The sequence below is a fragment of the Photinus pyralis genome, unplaced genomic scaffold (genome assembly GCF_008802855.1).
Source record: "Photinus pyralis isolate 1611_PpyrPB1 unplaced genomic scaffold, Ppyr1.3 Ppyr1.4_LG9, whole genome shotgun sequence".
Classification (NCBI taxonomy): domain Eukaryota; kingdom Metazoa; phylum Arthropoda; class Insecta; order Coleoptera; family Lampyridae; genus Photinus; species Photinus pyralis.
The window spans coordinates 15,172,495-15,186,617 of NW_022170878.1; the positions used below are offsets into that span (position 1 = coordinate 15,172,495).

At 39.4% G+C, this 14,123-nt stretch overlaps 1 protein-coding gene across 1 annotated transcript in view; it reads right to left on the bottom strand.

Moving 5' to 3' along the window:
- LOC116180007 (G-protein coupled receptor Mth2-like) overlaps nucleotides 1–6,608 on the bottom strand; it is a 6,873-nt gene extending 265 nt beyond the window's left edge. The window contains exons 1-6 of the mRNA XM_031499828.1: nucleotides 5,496–6,608; nucleotides 682–861; nucleotides 553–631; nucleotides 321–502; nucleotides 101–269; nucleotides 6–50 (exon numbers count right to left, since the gene is read on the bottom strand). Of these exons, the coding sequence (XP_031355688.1) occupies nucleotides 6–50; nucleotides 101–269; nucleotides 321–502; nucleotides 553–631; nucleotides 682–861; nucleotides 5,496–5,994 (1,154 nt within the window). The 5' untranslated portion in view covers nucleotides 5,995–6,608. The remainder of the gene's footprint in view (nucleotides 1–5; nucleotides 51–100; nucleotides 270–320; nucleotides 503–552; nucleotides 632–681; nucleotides 862–5,495) is intronic.
- Nucleotides 6,609–14,123: the final 7,515 nt, after the last annotated feature.

Here is a 14,123-nt window from a genome sequence, read left to right on the forward strand (position 1 = left end):
TTGACCAGTTAACGCCCATTGCCATAAGTAGTTTTAAGTACAGGTAGAACCTGAAGCAAACGAAGCTTGAGTGCAAAGCGGCGGAAGACAGAAAACTTACCTTTGCTTATCGTGGTCTTGGGTGCTGATTCTGTTCTCATTTCGTCTCAGAATGGCGGTCTCTTGCTGCATTTCCCGTATCCTGAAAGAAGTCCGCGCAAAAAGCACCACATTCGCAATTATAATGATACAGAGAGGCAGATAAAAGTACACTAGTGTAGTCTCTCCAACTGAAACAAAGGGTTCATTTTTATGCATGGGAAAATAAGCGTAGTCCTTACGAGAGAACCAGCACTGTCCGTCGCCAATGCCAGGCTTATACCAGGCGTTTGGGGGCGCACTGACGTTTATTATCGTTATAATAATGATGTAAACTAAGGGCACGCCCCAAGAGTAGATTGAATACATTAGGAAACGTTTTTGCTCCACCTCCTTCTTGTTACCACTCAAACCCCTTATCCCTCTGAAAACATGCCCACGTGAAATCCACCGGACGGTAGTATACCTACTCACTTGAACGTCCACCAAATATCAATAGACATAACGTTCATCCAAAGGAACGACACCATGAAGAAGAACAGGCATAAAGTACCTAAGAAAAGAAACGGAATCAATTTGGATTACAAAGTTATCGGTACCTACCCAAGGCGATGCAGCCTGCGCCGACAATTTCGGTATGCTCCTGTATTATCACCAGGAAAAGGTACGCGCCGAACAAGGATATGACGTAGCTCATCAGCGATTTTCCGTGCATGTTCCTTTCGGGCAGGAGGCCGTACACGATGAAGGTGGCCAGGAGAAATGGCATGGAAATTATCATTCCTGAAAAAAAAACAATCTTATCAATCTGGCTCGCTAACAAAAGCGTAACAATTCGTAGTCTTGTACATAAAAAGAAGTGCTCGTGGCAAATACATCAAACACACAAAGAAATTTTGTTCAAGTAAAGCCGAAACTCCAAAATCTAGGGACAAGCTTTTATCAATCAATCATTTACGTCATTTTTGGGTATATTCAACTACATGTACATCAAATTTTCTGCATTCCTTCGTATCTTCATCAATTTTTCTTCTCTTCCCCGCTCGTCGAATATTTCTCTCCTTCTTTCTACTTCTTTACATTCCCATATCAGGTGATCTATATCTTCCTTTTTCTCTCCACGAATTCTGCATCTCTTTTCTTCTCTCCGCTTTTCGTTTCCTCTCCTAGTTTCCTCATTTAAATCTCGCCATTATTTTAATATTTTTTCTTCCAACCAGAGCTGGGCAGTATTCGATTTTGTAAATACTTTTTAGTATTCAAATACTTTGTAATTAAATACTTTTATGGAAGCAGTATTTGTAATCAAATACTTTCACAAATATTTAGTACTTATTCGAATACTTCGCATAGTATGTGAATACTTAAGCTTAACCTTTCTTTTTTACCAAAAATCAACTACTTTTACTTTACTGTAACTTTTGAACTAGTAGCCCAATCTTGGAACTGTTTGAAATTATTACTTTTACTCCCCTTAAATTTGTATATAACAATAGAGATATAAAAAAAGCTAATCCCATACAAAGTATTTTTAAGTAGTATTAAGCCTTTTATCTAGTATACTATTTTAAATTTTTAATGTATTTGAGTGACAAGTATTTGAATACTTTTTACTGTATTCGAATACTTTTGAAAGTATTCGAATACATTCTCAAGTATTTGAATACTTATTTTTTTAAGTATTTGAATACTTTTTAATGTATCTGTATCTAGTATTCGCTTGTGCTGGACGTAAAAGTATTTAGTATTCACATGCCTTTGATTTGTGTAAAGTATTTGAATACAAATACTTTTTGAAAGTATTCTGCCCAGCTCTGCTTCCATCCCTTTGGTATTTCGGTACCTTCTCCATTGAGCTTCTTATACCAATAAATGGAAGACTAAATGGTGGATTTGAATCAAAACTTTCTCCAAATGCTCTCTCTCAACCCTCAATTACTATGACACTGCTTTTGTAGTTTATATTAGAAATGTTATTAGCGCTCAAGAATTACTATTAGCTTAAAAGCAATTTTAATCTCTAGTGTAATTAAATTAACCAATAAAGGTGTGTCGCGTTCTTTTTCTGTTTTGTACAAGAAAAACCCGGCACGGGGTGTGTTTTCGCATAATTATGTATATTGCATCGTAAGAGGGTGCGTATGTTTTTTTTTCGCTGCGGGAATTTATGGTAAGCCGATGATACAGCGCATTAAATTCCATTTATATAGTTAACACACACACAGAAATGGGCCATTAGGGTATTTTATCGCACGAGTAAATTCTCTTATGATGCTGATGGCTTAATCAACGAATGGAGTCTTGTTTGTAATGTATTTTATGAGTGGTTAATTAACATCGTTTGGACCTGGACTGGAAGTTGTTCTAATTGCTTGATGATTACAATTACAATTGGGCATAGGCAATAATAGGAATTTATCGCTTACTGGGGAGCTTTCTACGTTATTGTTTAAGAAGGTTATTACGTCAATTCGAGGATCAAACTAAAATGTGAAGCTCAAAAACTTCGTAAGATCCTTTTAAAAGACCCAGGGCAAAATGTGGCGACACCGGTGCGAGGTGAGGCTTTCAGATGTCTCCCGGAAACCCACTTTCCCGGTTCTGGGGACTACGTAACTTCGGAACCACCAACAGGAGCTACCCGGTTGGTGGAAAGTACCTGCGCGGGTGATTTTACAGAGGAATCTCTGAGATGGGCGGACAACACGTTCAGACTATTAAAAGAGCTCAGGATCGGACGGGATATTCCCGGCTCTTCTGCAGAAGGGCCCCGAGCCGCTGCTTTTACATTTATTGCACCTCTTCAGAGCCTCATCCCTGGCTTTAGGTGACTGAATTTTCCGAGGTGAAATAGCCCGAGAAGATCCGGTATTTTCGGTACAAGAAGGATGCACATAGGTAAGTTGGGGGACTGTTCGAGGAAGAAGAAACCGCGAAAATTCCAAAGCAAATTTGGCTGATTCGGCCGATAGCGATCAGGACGGGACTCCCGGAGGGTCTGACCACCTGGATACGGACTGGGCAAATGACTTGATCGATAGGAGATCTATCACAGGCTGTGTTTTGAAGATTTCTGGATGTACAGGGTGGCCAACTAAGAATGCGAGGTACTGTATCTGAGAATCTATCCATCGTAGAGGCTTGTGGTAAAAAAATTTATTACTAAAACGGCCACGAGCAAAACCTGGAAAATATTTTTAAGTTTCTGAAATGACCACTAGGGGGCGTAACTGCAATCTCGAATCTAAAAAAGTTATGTTTCTGTGAATTCCGCTATATTAACCTAACAAAAAAATGTCCCGTCTTTGAAGTTGACGATAATCTGAACAATTTTTGTTTGACAATTTTTCCTGTATCTCTAAAAATGAAGTGGTGGGGGGTATTCAAAGGTTTCCGTAAAGAACACCCTGTATCTTCGAAACGGCTGAGCCGATTTAAACAAACTCGGGTTAGTTCAAAAGAGCTATTCTTCAGCTACAAATATTATACTATTTGAAGTTTTGTTAGTTTCACATATCACCGCTTGAGGGCTTTTTTCGACGTTCCGACAGAAATGGTTAATTTTCTCAAAAAAATTAAATGCATTGGTTAGATTTTTTTTCATGAAAAAGTAGCTAAATGATGCCTAAACAAACTCGCGAAAACAGCATCTCGATATCTTGAGATATATATATATATATATTTTTATATCGTGATGGCCAGCATTTCGAGCATTTACGGCGGCATTAAAAGCTTCCTTTTTTAAATCGATCCACCTTAGGGCCACAAATTATATAATAAAAATAATTCCGGAAAAATTATCTTAAAAAAATAAAATTTTGAGGGTATAAAATTTTCTTTGGCCTAAATTTTAGGTTAGGAACAAGATATCGAGATGCGGTTTTCGCGAGCTTGTTTAGGCATCATTTAGCTACTTTTTCATGAAAAAAAAATCGAACCAGTGCATTTAATTTTTTTGAGAAAATTAACCATTTCTGTCGGAATGTCGAAAAATGCCCTCAAGCGGCGATATGTGAAACTAACAAAACTTCAAATATTATAATATGTGTAGCCGAAGAATAACTCTTTTCAATTAATCCAAGTTTGTTAAAATCGGCTCAGTCGTTTCGAAGATACAGGGTGTTCTTTACGGAAACCATTGAATACCCCCCACCACTTCATTTAGAGACACAGGAAAAATTGTCAAACAAAAAAGGTTCAGATTATCGTCGTCTTCAAAGACCGGGTATTTTTTTGTTAGGTTAATATAGCGGAATTCACACTTTTTTAGATTCCAGATTGCAGTTACGCCCCCTAGCGGCCATTTCAGAAACTTAAAAATATTTTCCAGGTTTTTCTCGTGGCCGTTTTAGTAGTAAATTTTTTTACCGCAAGCGTCTACGATGGACAGGTTCCCAGATACAGTACCTCGCATTCTTATTTGGCCACCCTGTACAGTCAGCTGGACGACAAGAAAATAGCGCACGGTTTCGTTATCGTCTACCGAAGCGGAACTTGCAGCGTTGCTAACAAAAGAAACACGTCAAGAACTGAGGAGGGTGGAAGGAGAGCTGACAAGGAATATTCGCAACAAGAAAATAATCCACTAAACGAAGAAGAGCCAAGAAGAAGCCAAATGGATGCGGATGGAGCAAGTAGATGAAGAATTAGGTACAATCTCCCCTTCCAATCTTACAACAGGAACCGAAGTAAATTAGCGTCTTCTAATTTTAATTGTGCGCCAAGGAAATTTATTTAAAATTACACTTGACGCTAATTTTAGTTTTGTTTATAAACAGACGAAGTGATGAGAAGTAGTCATTTACATTGCGCGTTTATGTTCAACAAATGCGACGTCTCGAAACTTTAAAAACTCGAACGGATATTCACATTGTTTATTTTGAAATCTTACGGCCGTTGTATCTTTGACATTAAGTTTATTTTTTACCGTTGACAAGAGATTCCCCCGATGATTGGTACAAACCAAAGCCCAACTGAAAACACGACGTGTCATCCTTCATCGCAGAGAAAGCCAAATTTTTGAAGTAGTACAGGGACAATGCTTTATAATGTTTTGATTGCCTAATCGATATTATTGAAAACAGGTTTGGCCTGCATTCCAAAAATGTTTGATTTATGCAGTGCACTGCCAAATATTTCTGAAGTAACTCAAAAATCGTTCATATTAAACATCCGTCCGCTCACTCCAGTGAACCACCTCTCCAAAGCGTCATTGTTTCAGTTACCATTTTACACTCGACGTTAACAATCAAGATTTTCTTTAAGCGGGAATGTCTGGTTATTCTTCAGCTGAGGATGCCAGCTTTTAGCAGACCAAATTTCAATGAAATAGTACCGAATGGAAATAGGGACCAAATTTCAAGTTAATAAAAAGGAAGATTATCAAAGATCGAAACCAACGTAATTTACATACCTACCGTAATTATTGACAGTGACCACATCGTCCGTCCAGTCAATGCATGTCAATCCAGAAAGCTCCCCATCAATATCGTCAACGCAATAAGAGTCGAGGTCAATAATTTCTTCTGCAAAAGGCACCCACAAGCTTCCATTTCTCTGAACAAAGAACGGATCTTCCGCTGCGTTTAACGAATAGATATTTCCATGCGGGCAGTAAATATAACCGTCAATTATTTTAATATCCAGGGCATCTTCGACGGGCTCGATCTCGTCAAAAATTTCGAACGTGATCTTTTCGCGTGTACGAACGCAAGAGTCCCCTCGAAGCACATAATCGACGCCGCAGCACTTCCTGACGCACGTTTTTGAATCGCACTCGCAATCGTTGATCGTTTCAGTGTAGGCGAAACTGGTGCTAAGGTACGAAGCGTCGAGGGGGGCGATTCGGTCCTTCTGGCACGACGGACGGACGTGGGTCACTTTGACGCACAACAGCAGCAAGATGGCCGCGAGCATTCTGACGTTGCCGGAACACGTCCGAATTTTAGGAAATGGAAACACACACGCAGCGGTTCATTTTTATCGACATTTATCGGCGATGAATAAACCCCAAGCGATTATCCAGTTATCAAAAAACAACCTAAATTGACCTAATAATGCGCCAGCATCTTATTATGTTCTGGTAAAGAATACTTAATAATACTCTTTGGTTCTGGTTCCGTTTGGCACGTCAATTCTAGTTAACAATAATTGCGTAAACGGTTAACAAGGTTTTTGTCCAGGAAGACCGCGTTCCCCACTCCCCTTGCCAGAGGTCCACCGTGCTCCTTCGTTCTTTTAGAAGCCTTAGAGGAGGGTTATCACAAATAGATTTTGGTTGGGTGTCATTCTCATGGAAAATGAGTGAGACCCACACCCTCCTTTGGTTTCTCGATCGCCACCACAACTCCACTTAATTATTTTCGACACCTTAACCGCCTAGGTCGATTTTTGGATATCCCTCTCGATGTGCTCCCGCATAATCTCACTTCTAGTACTATGCGATCAAAAAAGGGTTGCTGTCGAGTCGCCCTTGGAATTTTTGTTTATATGGAAGATCATATTTAACTTGAACTTCCAAAGCCGCCTCGACGTAAATTCTTTTTTGATCAGTCGTTACGTCAATTGTCCTTTCGAGTGTCCTCCTGGATTGGGAGACCCGCCATCAGTACTAGTCAGGGAGACATTTCTGAAAAGTGTATGTCTAACGGCGTTTTGTGCCACAAACTGGCAACAGGCGGTTCTAGACTAATTGGCCCCCGCTGAAAACGATGCGCCCTGTTGCCAGATCCAATTTTGGCATTTAAACCCTTAAATCCAAGATGGCGGGCGAAATTACCGTTTTTCGGTTATTTCGAGCCCACAAGGCACGCCACTGAACGTTTTGGGTAGTTTAAGGGTAGAATATCATCTAGTACACACGTCGACCTCGTTTAGGTACACTTTCGTATTCATATTAAGGGCCTAAATGCCAAAACTCCGTTTAAAAACGTCATAAATGCAAAAATTTGTCATTTTTTTTTCTTGCCGGTTATCGGCGTCCAATATGTATTCATATGGTCAAGTTAACATTTAAGTATGTGGGGACCTCCAGCAGCGTGATACCTATGCCTGGGGCCTAAATATCAAGATGGCGTCTGGAAAGTCCAAAAAACAGCGAAAAAGTCGTTCTTTTTGCCGTATTTTTACTACACTGGTCACACATTTCCCATTTCGATGGCCTGGAGCCATAATATGAGAATTGCGAATATCATTCTGGATGTTACACAACTGAAGGGCTTAACTGCGGAAGTGGGGACTCGTCTCCTATAAACTTTAACTATGGAACCAAGAGGCAGAAGTTGGTTTGGCGGCGTAATTTGAGGGCAAATATATTAAAACCTGCTTCCCAAGTTTTCTTTGATTTTTTTAAATTAAAACGTAACACTTGGCAGTCGAAACTGTTTAGAATATTGAGCACTAATACTGTGAAGAAGGTATTATGCAAGAATAAGAACATTGTCTCTTGAAGCACTGACGTTTTCTCTCTGGATTGTTTTTGGAATATTACACATAGACTAGGTACTGTAAAAATCACCACCAGAGGATGATTCATGCTGCATGGCCTAGGGAAAACTGAAACAGTCAAATGGAAGTCATCACCGCGAAAGAAGACATGAGCACCATTCTACGATCAATAGAGATGTGGCCTAACGTTTGAATAGAGCATCTTCATGCGTTAGAATGTAATGTGATATCATGTTAAATTAGTATGAACGAGCTTAATGTTAATGTAAATGTTAGAGTGAGTCGTTAAATCCCAGGTTAAATCCCAAAAAGACACAAAACCTTCCCCATACTATTTTAATCTCGATTTTAATAGACAAATTGTAAAAGCCGCGACTAGTTTCGACCAACGGTCACCTTCTGGCTTAAGGAAATTACAGAATAAAACTTGTTAAAATATTTTAGAAGTACACAATGCAAAATTTGAAAGGCAGCATGGGGTAAAAACGATGACAATTAAACAATAACATTAAAAAATATCTTCATTGAATGTAATCTTAGCCTACATGATGTAAAATTAATGGTCTTTTAATATTAAATGAAATATCGGGCGTAGGTGGAAGACGCCATCGAAGCGACACAGACGAACTTCAGGAGCGGCGCCGACGAAGACGCACAACAACACGCGAGTGCGCTGATTGATGGTTTCGCGAATCCGTTCGGTTCGAGATGATAATTCCACCCCCTCTCGTGGGGGTGTATTACGTCCGGGGTGGCAGTCGCAATTACTCATAATAACGTTCCAGAACATCAAAATGAACAGCGAACGTAAAGAGTGGCCAGTGTAGTAAAACTACGGCAAAAATAACGACTTTTTCACTCTTTTTGGACTTTACAGGCGCCATCTTGATATTTAGGCCCCAGGCATATGGCGCTGCTGGAGGTCCCCACATACTTAAATGTTAACTTCACCATATGAATGCATATTGGACGCCGACAACCGGTCAGAAAGAAAAAAAATGATAAATTTTTGACGTTTTTAAGCGGAGTTTAGGCATTTACGCCCTTAATATGAATACGAAAGTGTGCCTAAACGGTGTCGTCGTGTGTACTAGATGTTATTCTACCCTTAAACTACCCAAAACGTTCAGTGGCTGCCTTGTGGGCTCGAAATAACCGAAAAAAACGGCAATTTTGGCCGCCATCTTGGATTTAAGGGCTTAAATGTCAAAATCGGGTCTGGCAACAGGGCGCATCGTTTTCAGCGGGGGCGGGGGCCACCGCCAGTTTGTAGCACCAAACGCCGTTAGACATGATTTAGAGAGCCTTTTTCAGAAATGCCTCCCTGACTAAACCGCTTCTGTCTTCATTTGTCTTCTCCATTCATTCTCGTACCATGGCCGCCGCAGACTCCGTAGCCCTAATTGCCTATTCCAGTTTCTGGCTCGTTGCCACGATTGTAAAATGGTTCGCGTACCTTACTATCGTAACTTCTTAGTTTGAGTAACCCATCGTAGATCATGTCCGATAATGGAGGACCCAGCGAACTGATCCTTGAAGGCCTCCTTCGTCCACCATTTTGTTTTTTTGGACGGCGTGACTACGTCAGTAGAAACCAGACGCCCTCCACCATCTTGGATTGGTTGGTAACTACCAGTTTGGGCCATGCGGCCTTGTCGAGGGGAGATTTCGTAACTTTTGTGCGGTGGAGTGACATGGTTTTGTCGCGCATGGTTGTACCCTGGGATTTCCTCGACGAATCACTACTTTAGGAAGTAAAAAGAACTTTTCTGCACTCGGAATCTTATTTATCTTACCGTCAAATTTTATCAAAATCGGAAGAATACTGTAGGAGGGATTCCACATGATATTTAAATAATCTGACATCTGAGCGAAGAGAGAGCAGTACGGAAAGAAAGAGAGACGCCACATTGCAAACCTAAACCATTTTTCAAAGCGTTTAAGCAAAACAAAAGAGGTTCTGTACTTACATCTAAAGTTTACAAAAATATCCACCCACGAAAAGATTCACAGATGATATCACTACAATCACGCAAACTTTTAGGAGACAATATAATAATAATAATAATAGGTAATACCTTAGGTACCTAATGTTCACATATTATGCGTCTACGGACGATTGTTTGAAGATTAGCAGGAAAGTATTTCTTTTACAAAGAACGCATTTGAAAATAAGTCTGTAATTGAGTGGTTCTTGTCTCGGCTAAACTAAAATAGGTTCTTGTCCTTGCTGTCGTAAAAAGGGTCCAATCCTAGCGGAATTTCCCTACGTGGATTTTCATCGGCGCGAAAACCGTGGTCACGTGTTCAGCTGTTATGCGTTTTTTTTAAAGCTTTCGAGCTTAATTTTATGTAGTTCCGGTTTTAAGTTAATTTGATTATTTTTGTACTATTTCTCCAGAAAGTTCGAGTTTTTTAAGGGAATTTTTCGAAAATTTGTCCGTCTGCTGACTGCTCCTCGTCTAACTCGAGAACAAAAAGAGGCAGAGACGTGAAACCTTCTTCCATCGATTTCCACTACGAGTTCAAGTGCTATTGAATATGAGCCCGACTAGAAGTCGTGTTTCCGAATGCGAGGTGATTTCATCAGGTTTACGCGGTAAGTATCTTATTTACGGAGCAATCCTTATGAAATTCCGGTGGTAGGGTCAAAACATCATATGCGAATATCTTGAGCAGCATCTTGTTGATCACAGGCGACGACAGGCAAACAGTAAAAATACACCAACATCGAACAATATATGAAAAATTTTTTAGTTTAGATTAAGAAGAATCTATCATGCCGAAGAGAAAAAGAGCCATTAGCAAGAAGGAACAAAAAAGGAGAAGAAGCTCAAAATCCAAGTGGGTCGAGCTGAATCAGGAACTCGAACAAAAGAACAAATGCGAGGTCGTGCCATTCGAAAAATTAGCGCAGTTCGCGAAAAAGAGCAAGGATCATATTCCGCGGGTGAATATTTCTTGGGACAAACAGACTATATGGGAGTTTTCCAGGTGCATCTACCAATGCCGAATTTCCTTAGTGGGTATTTTGAAATGACCCAATCTACCTGCTATCTACTGAGTCATAACTCTAAGCAACTTAAAATGATAACGACTCACCAAGTGTGTACAGTGACTTTGGCTCTTCGGGAGGGCCATCCACACAGACAAACGCCGACAATCCAATATCGTGGAAATTCTCCAAGCAATAGTTCTCCCGATAAATTAATTTGTTCACCTCGGGCTGCCACAAACTTCCATTGGGCTGGAAATAGAAGGTTTCATCGGGGTAATCCAAGGGCTCCAATCTATAGTGGGAGATTCCCTTAGGACACTTCACTCTGCCTGCTACGTAACGAAACGTAAGATTTTCCGCGACTGGGTTAACGTCATCGTAGACGGCAATTTTAAAACTTTGGGTGTCGTTAAAAATGCACGTTTGGTCGGAAAGGGTGTAATTTAGGTCACAGCACTTTCTAATGCAAATATTTGTACGATTATCACAACCACACTCACTAATTGTTCCATTATAGACGTAGTCACCAAGGACATAATCCTCACCTTTGTGATTGAACTGAATTTCACAGGTATTTAAAACTACAGTTACGAGACTCAAGATAATCACTGGCGCGAACAAGGGACGAATCGCACATTTCATCACTAAATTTTCAGCGGTTTTTTTTCGACTAAGCAAACGACGGAAAAATCCAAACGAACGTAATTTCGTTTACCAAGTTCTTATTACAAGATAAGGCGATATGATAAGATGCGTGAAAAACGACTGATCAAATATGAACTACTCTCGTTTTGTAATTTATACCAAGAGGAACAATTTGTTAGAGAATGCGCTGGCATCTCAATGTTAAACTGGACTAAATTTAGACAATATTTCTCTTGGGAAATTCTTGCTCATCGGCACGTTTTTATATGAAAAATCCAGGGACAATTTTTGTTTTATGTGGGAAGGTGTGGGACGCGCGTTGCGTCTTCTTCGTTCGAACGCAAACTGACTACGCGAAAATTCGCGGTTTCCAACGTCCAGAGCTAAGTCGAAGGATCGATAGTTTTTTTTTTCTTTGAGTCATTGTCGAGATCGTAATTTTTCCACGTGGCGATTACGTAGAAATCCCGCGAAATGGTGAAATGACGTTTTTCAAACGGTGCACCAAAGGCCTACCACACACGAAATGAATCGCGAACTCATCGACTCCATTGGAAAGTGGGGATTTTCCCTAATTCTTAATAGTGGTCTCGAAAAAATTACTACCTAACTATGTCAGGAACCTCAAAGAAGTAAATTACAGGAATCCGAAAAGGAGTGGGTTGCATCGCCCATTCATTCAGGAGTCGATAATTTTCGACCATTGTATGTAACTGTTGGAAGGCGAAGGGCGAAACGATATGGAAGACTTTCCATATTACATGCTCTTCGTGCTGTCTATTTGGACCCCACGAAAGCTCTTTTTGAGTTGAATTTTAGGCCTTTTATTCCTCCAGCCAGTCTATACATGGGTGGAAACTGGGAATGACTTGTTAGAACTGTGAAAAGAGGACTTTGGGCGGTTCCAAGGGAGGAAGTAGGTACTGAAGACCGTAATAGGAAAGGTGAAGCACTCTTCTAGCGACGTAATAAATGGCCTTTGGGGAGGGCAGAGAGTCTTCCCAGGAAAAGGTGGGAAAGTCGGGGTAGTGAAGCTTCTACAATGGCGTCCACCAGTTGTGAAACTTCGTAAGCATCGTACCCTCGTCCTTCCCCATATAATACTTAGGTAATATTGTCATAGTCTCTTACCAATTACCAATATTTGAAATAATAGACTTACATTGAGTATTATTCAATGATTAAGTTTAGCACTTACCGGTGTAATTGTAACGTCACGTGCTAGATAGAAATGTGCCGATTTTTTTCGTACTTTAGAACTTTCAGATCTTTTGCAATAAAATTGATCTAAGCCTTTCCTTAGGCTTAAACACCGAAGTTTTATAAATTACCTACGTACTTTAAAACATTAATTATACAAAACACACAAAGTTAACAAACCGAACGTCAAGCGTAAAAAGTACACTGAACGTGAAACGCAGGAAGTTGTACCTACAAGTTACATAAACAATGACAATTTCGTTATTGACCTATCGTTATGTAATAGGTAATTATTTTAAGTCGAGTATTCCGAGCAAAATAAGAAAATTGAGTAAGCAAATTGGTGCAAAAAGTATAACTGGGATTGATTTATGTGGGGGACGAACTTCTTGGAAATCTTTACAGTCATAGTTACAGCAGCTTACCATCTGGGGACGATTGAGTGGAAATATTCATCTCGAATCGTTGCTAGGAAACATATATTGGCACTGTAAGGAGTTGTTTATAAATCTACTGCAATCTATCATCGAATGGTAGGTAGTTTACGTTTGAACTAATTAACGAAAAAGAACAACAAAGAATTGCTTGCTTTTTTTTTCAAAACTGATAGACCCAAAAAATGCCAAACGACGCTTCCTACAAATGCGAAGACGATAACGAGATTTTACCGACGCCGCACAGTGGGGTATTTGAATTAATTAGCCGGCCAAAATTCAAAATATTGACTGATTTCAATAAAAGTCGCAGAATATCTTTATCTTACAATGAAAATAACAAAAAATTTGTTTACTCCAAGATGGCGGCCGGAAGTGGCAAAATTGTATATCTTGCTTGTATATGTACCAAATTCGGCCCGTGCTAACGTATGCATGAGAAGTATCGACAAAAAAATAAGATATGGGATAATAGGAAATTCTTGGGAAAAATGTTGTAGGTTACGATCAGTGGTTCTCAACCAGTGGGTCGCAGAACGTGTCCGAGGGGTTCACCAAATACCGGGAAAAATTAAAAACAATTATTCTTTTTATAAAACAACTGACTGTAAAATTCACTGAATTTATTACTTGTCTTATCTAATGTGGTCTGTAATAAAGTTTATTAATAAGTTAAACTTTACGATTTAAAAAATTAAAAATCGGCAAAATACTCAACTTAAAAAGTTGTGGTGTCTAAAAGGTTGGGAACCACTGGACTACTTTACTAAAATACATGCACTGTCTTAGACTACCATGATAATAATTATTCAGATGAATATTGTGATTCAGAAGAGGAACTGCTGCAGCTGCTACTGTGTTCCTCTACTTTAAGATCAAAAACACACATGTTAAGGCTTTTATTGCTTTTTAGCGCATTTTTGAAAAAAATACGCTATTATATTCGTTATTGCTGGCAGGCCGGCTGTCCGCGTGAGTTCTCCACAACTACAATAGGTAGCTAGAGAATTCAAATTTTCACTAAAAGCTTTCTGCTATCGTGTAGATGTGCAGGCACTAGTCTATTTTGAGTTAGATTACTTGTGAGATCGATAATTGATGAAAATAAATTCGATATGGGTTTCGGAGGTGCTATAATTTTACCGTTAGATAGCGCTACCAGTATAAAAACTTATTATTTACTTTGTGATTTGTTTTACAAAATGAAGACGTACCGTCAATTGAAATTAAATAAAATTAATTATTTAACGCAGCCAAAATTACTCGTGAGATCGATAATTTTAAACTTCGCTAATAAAATACTGACCTGCATTACCAAAAAT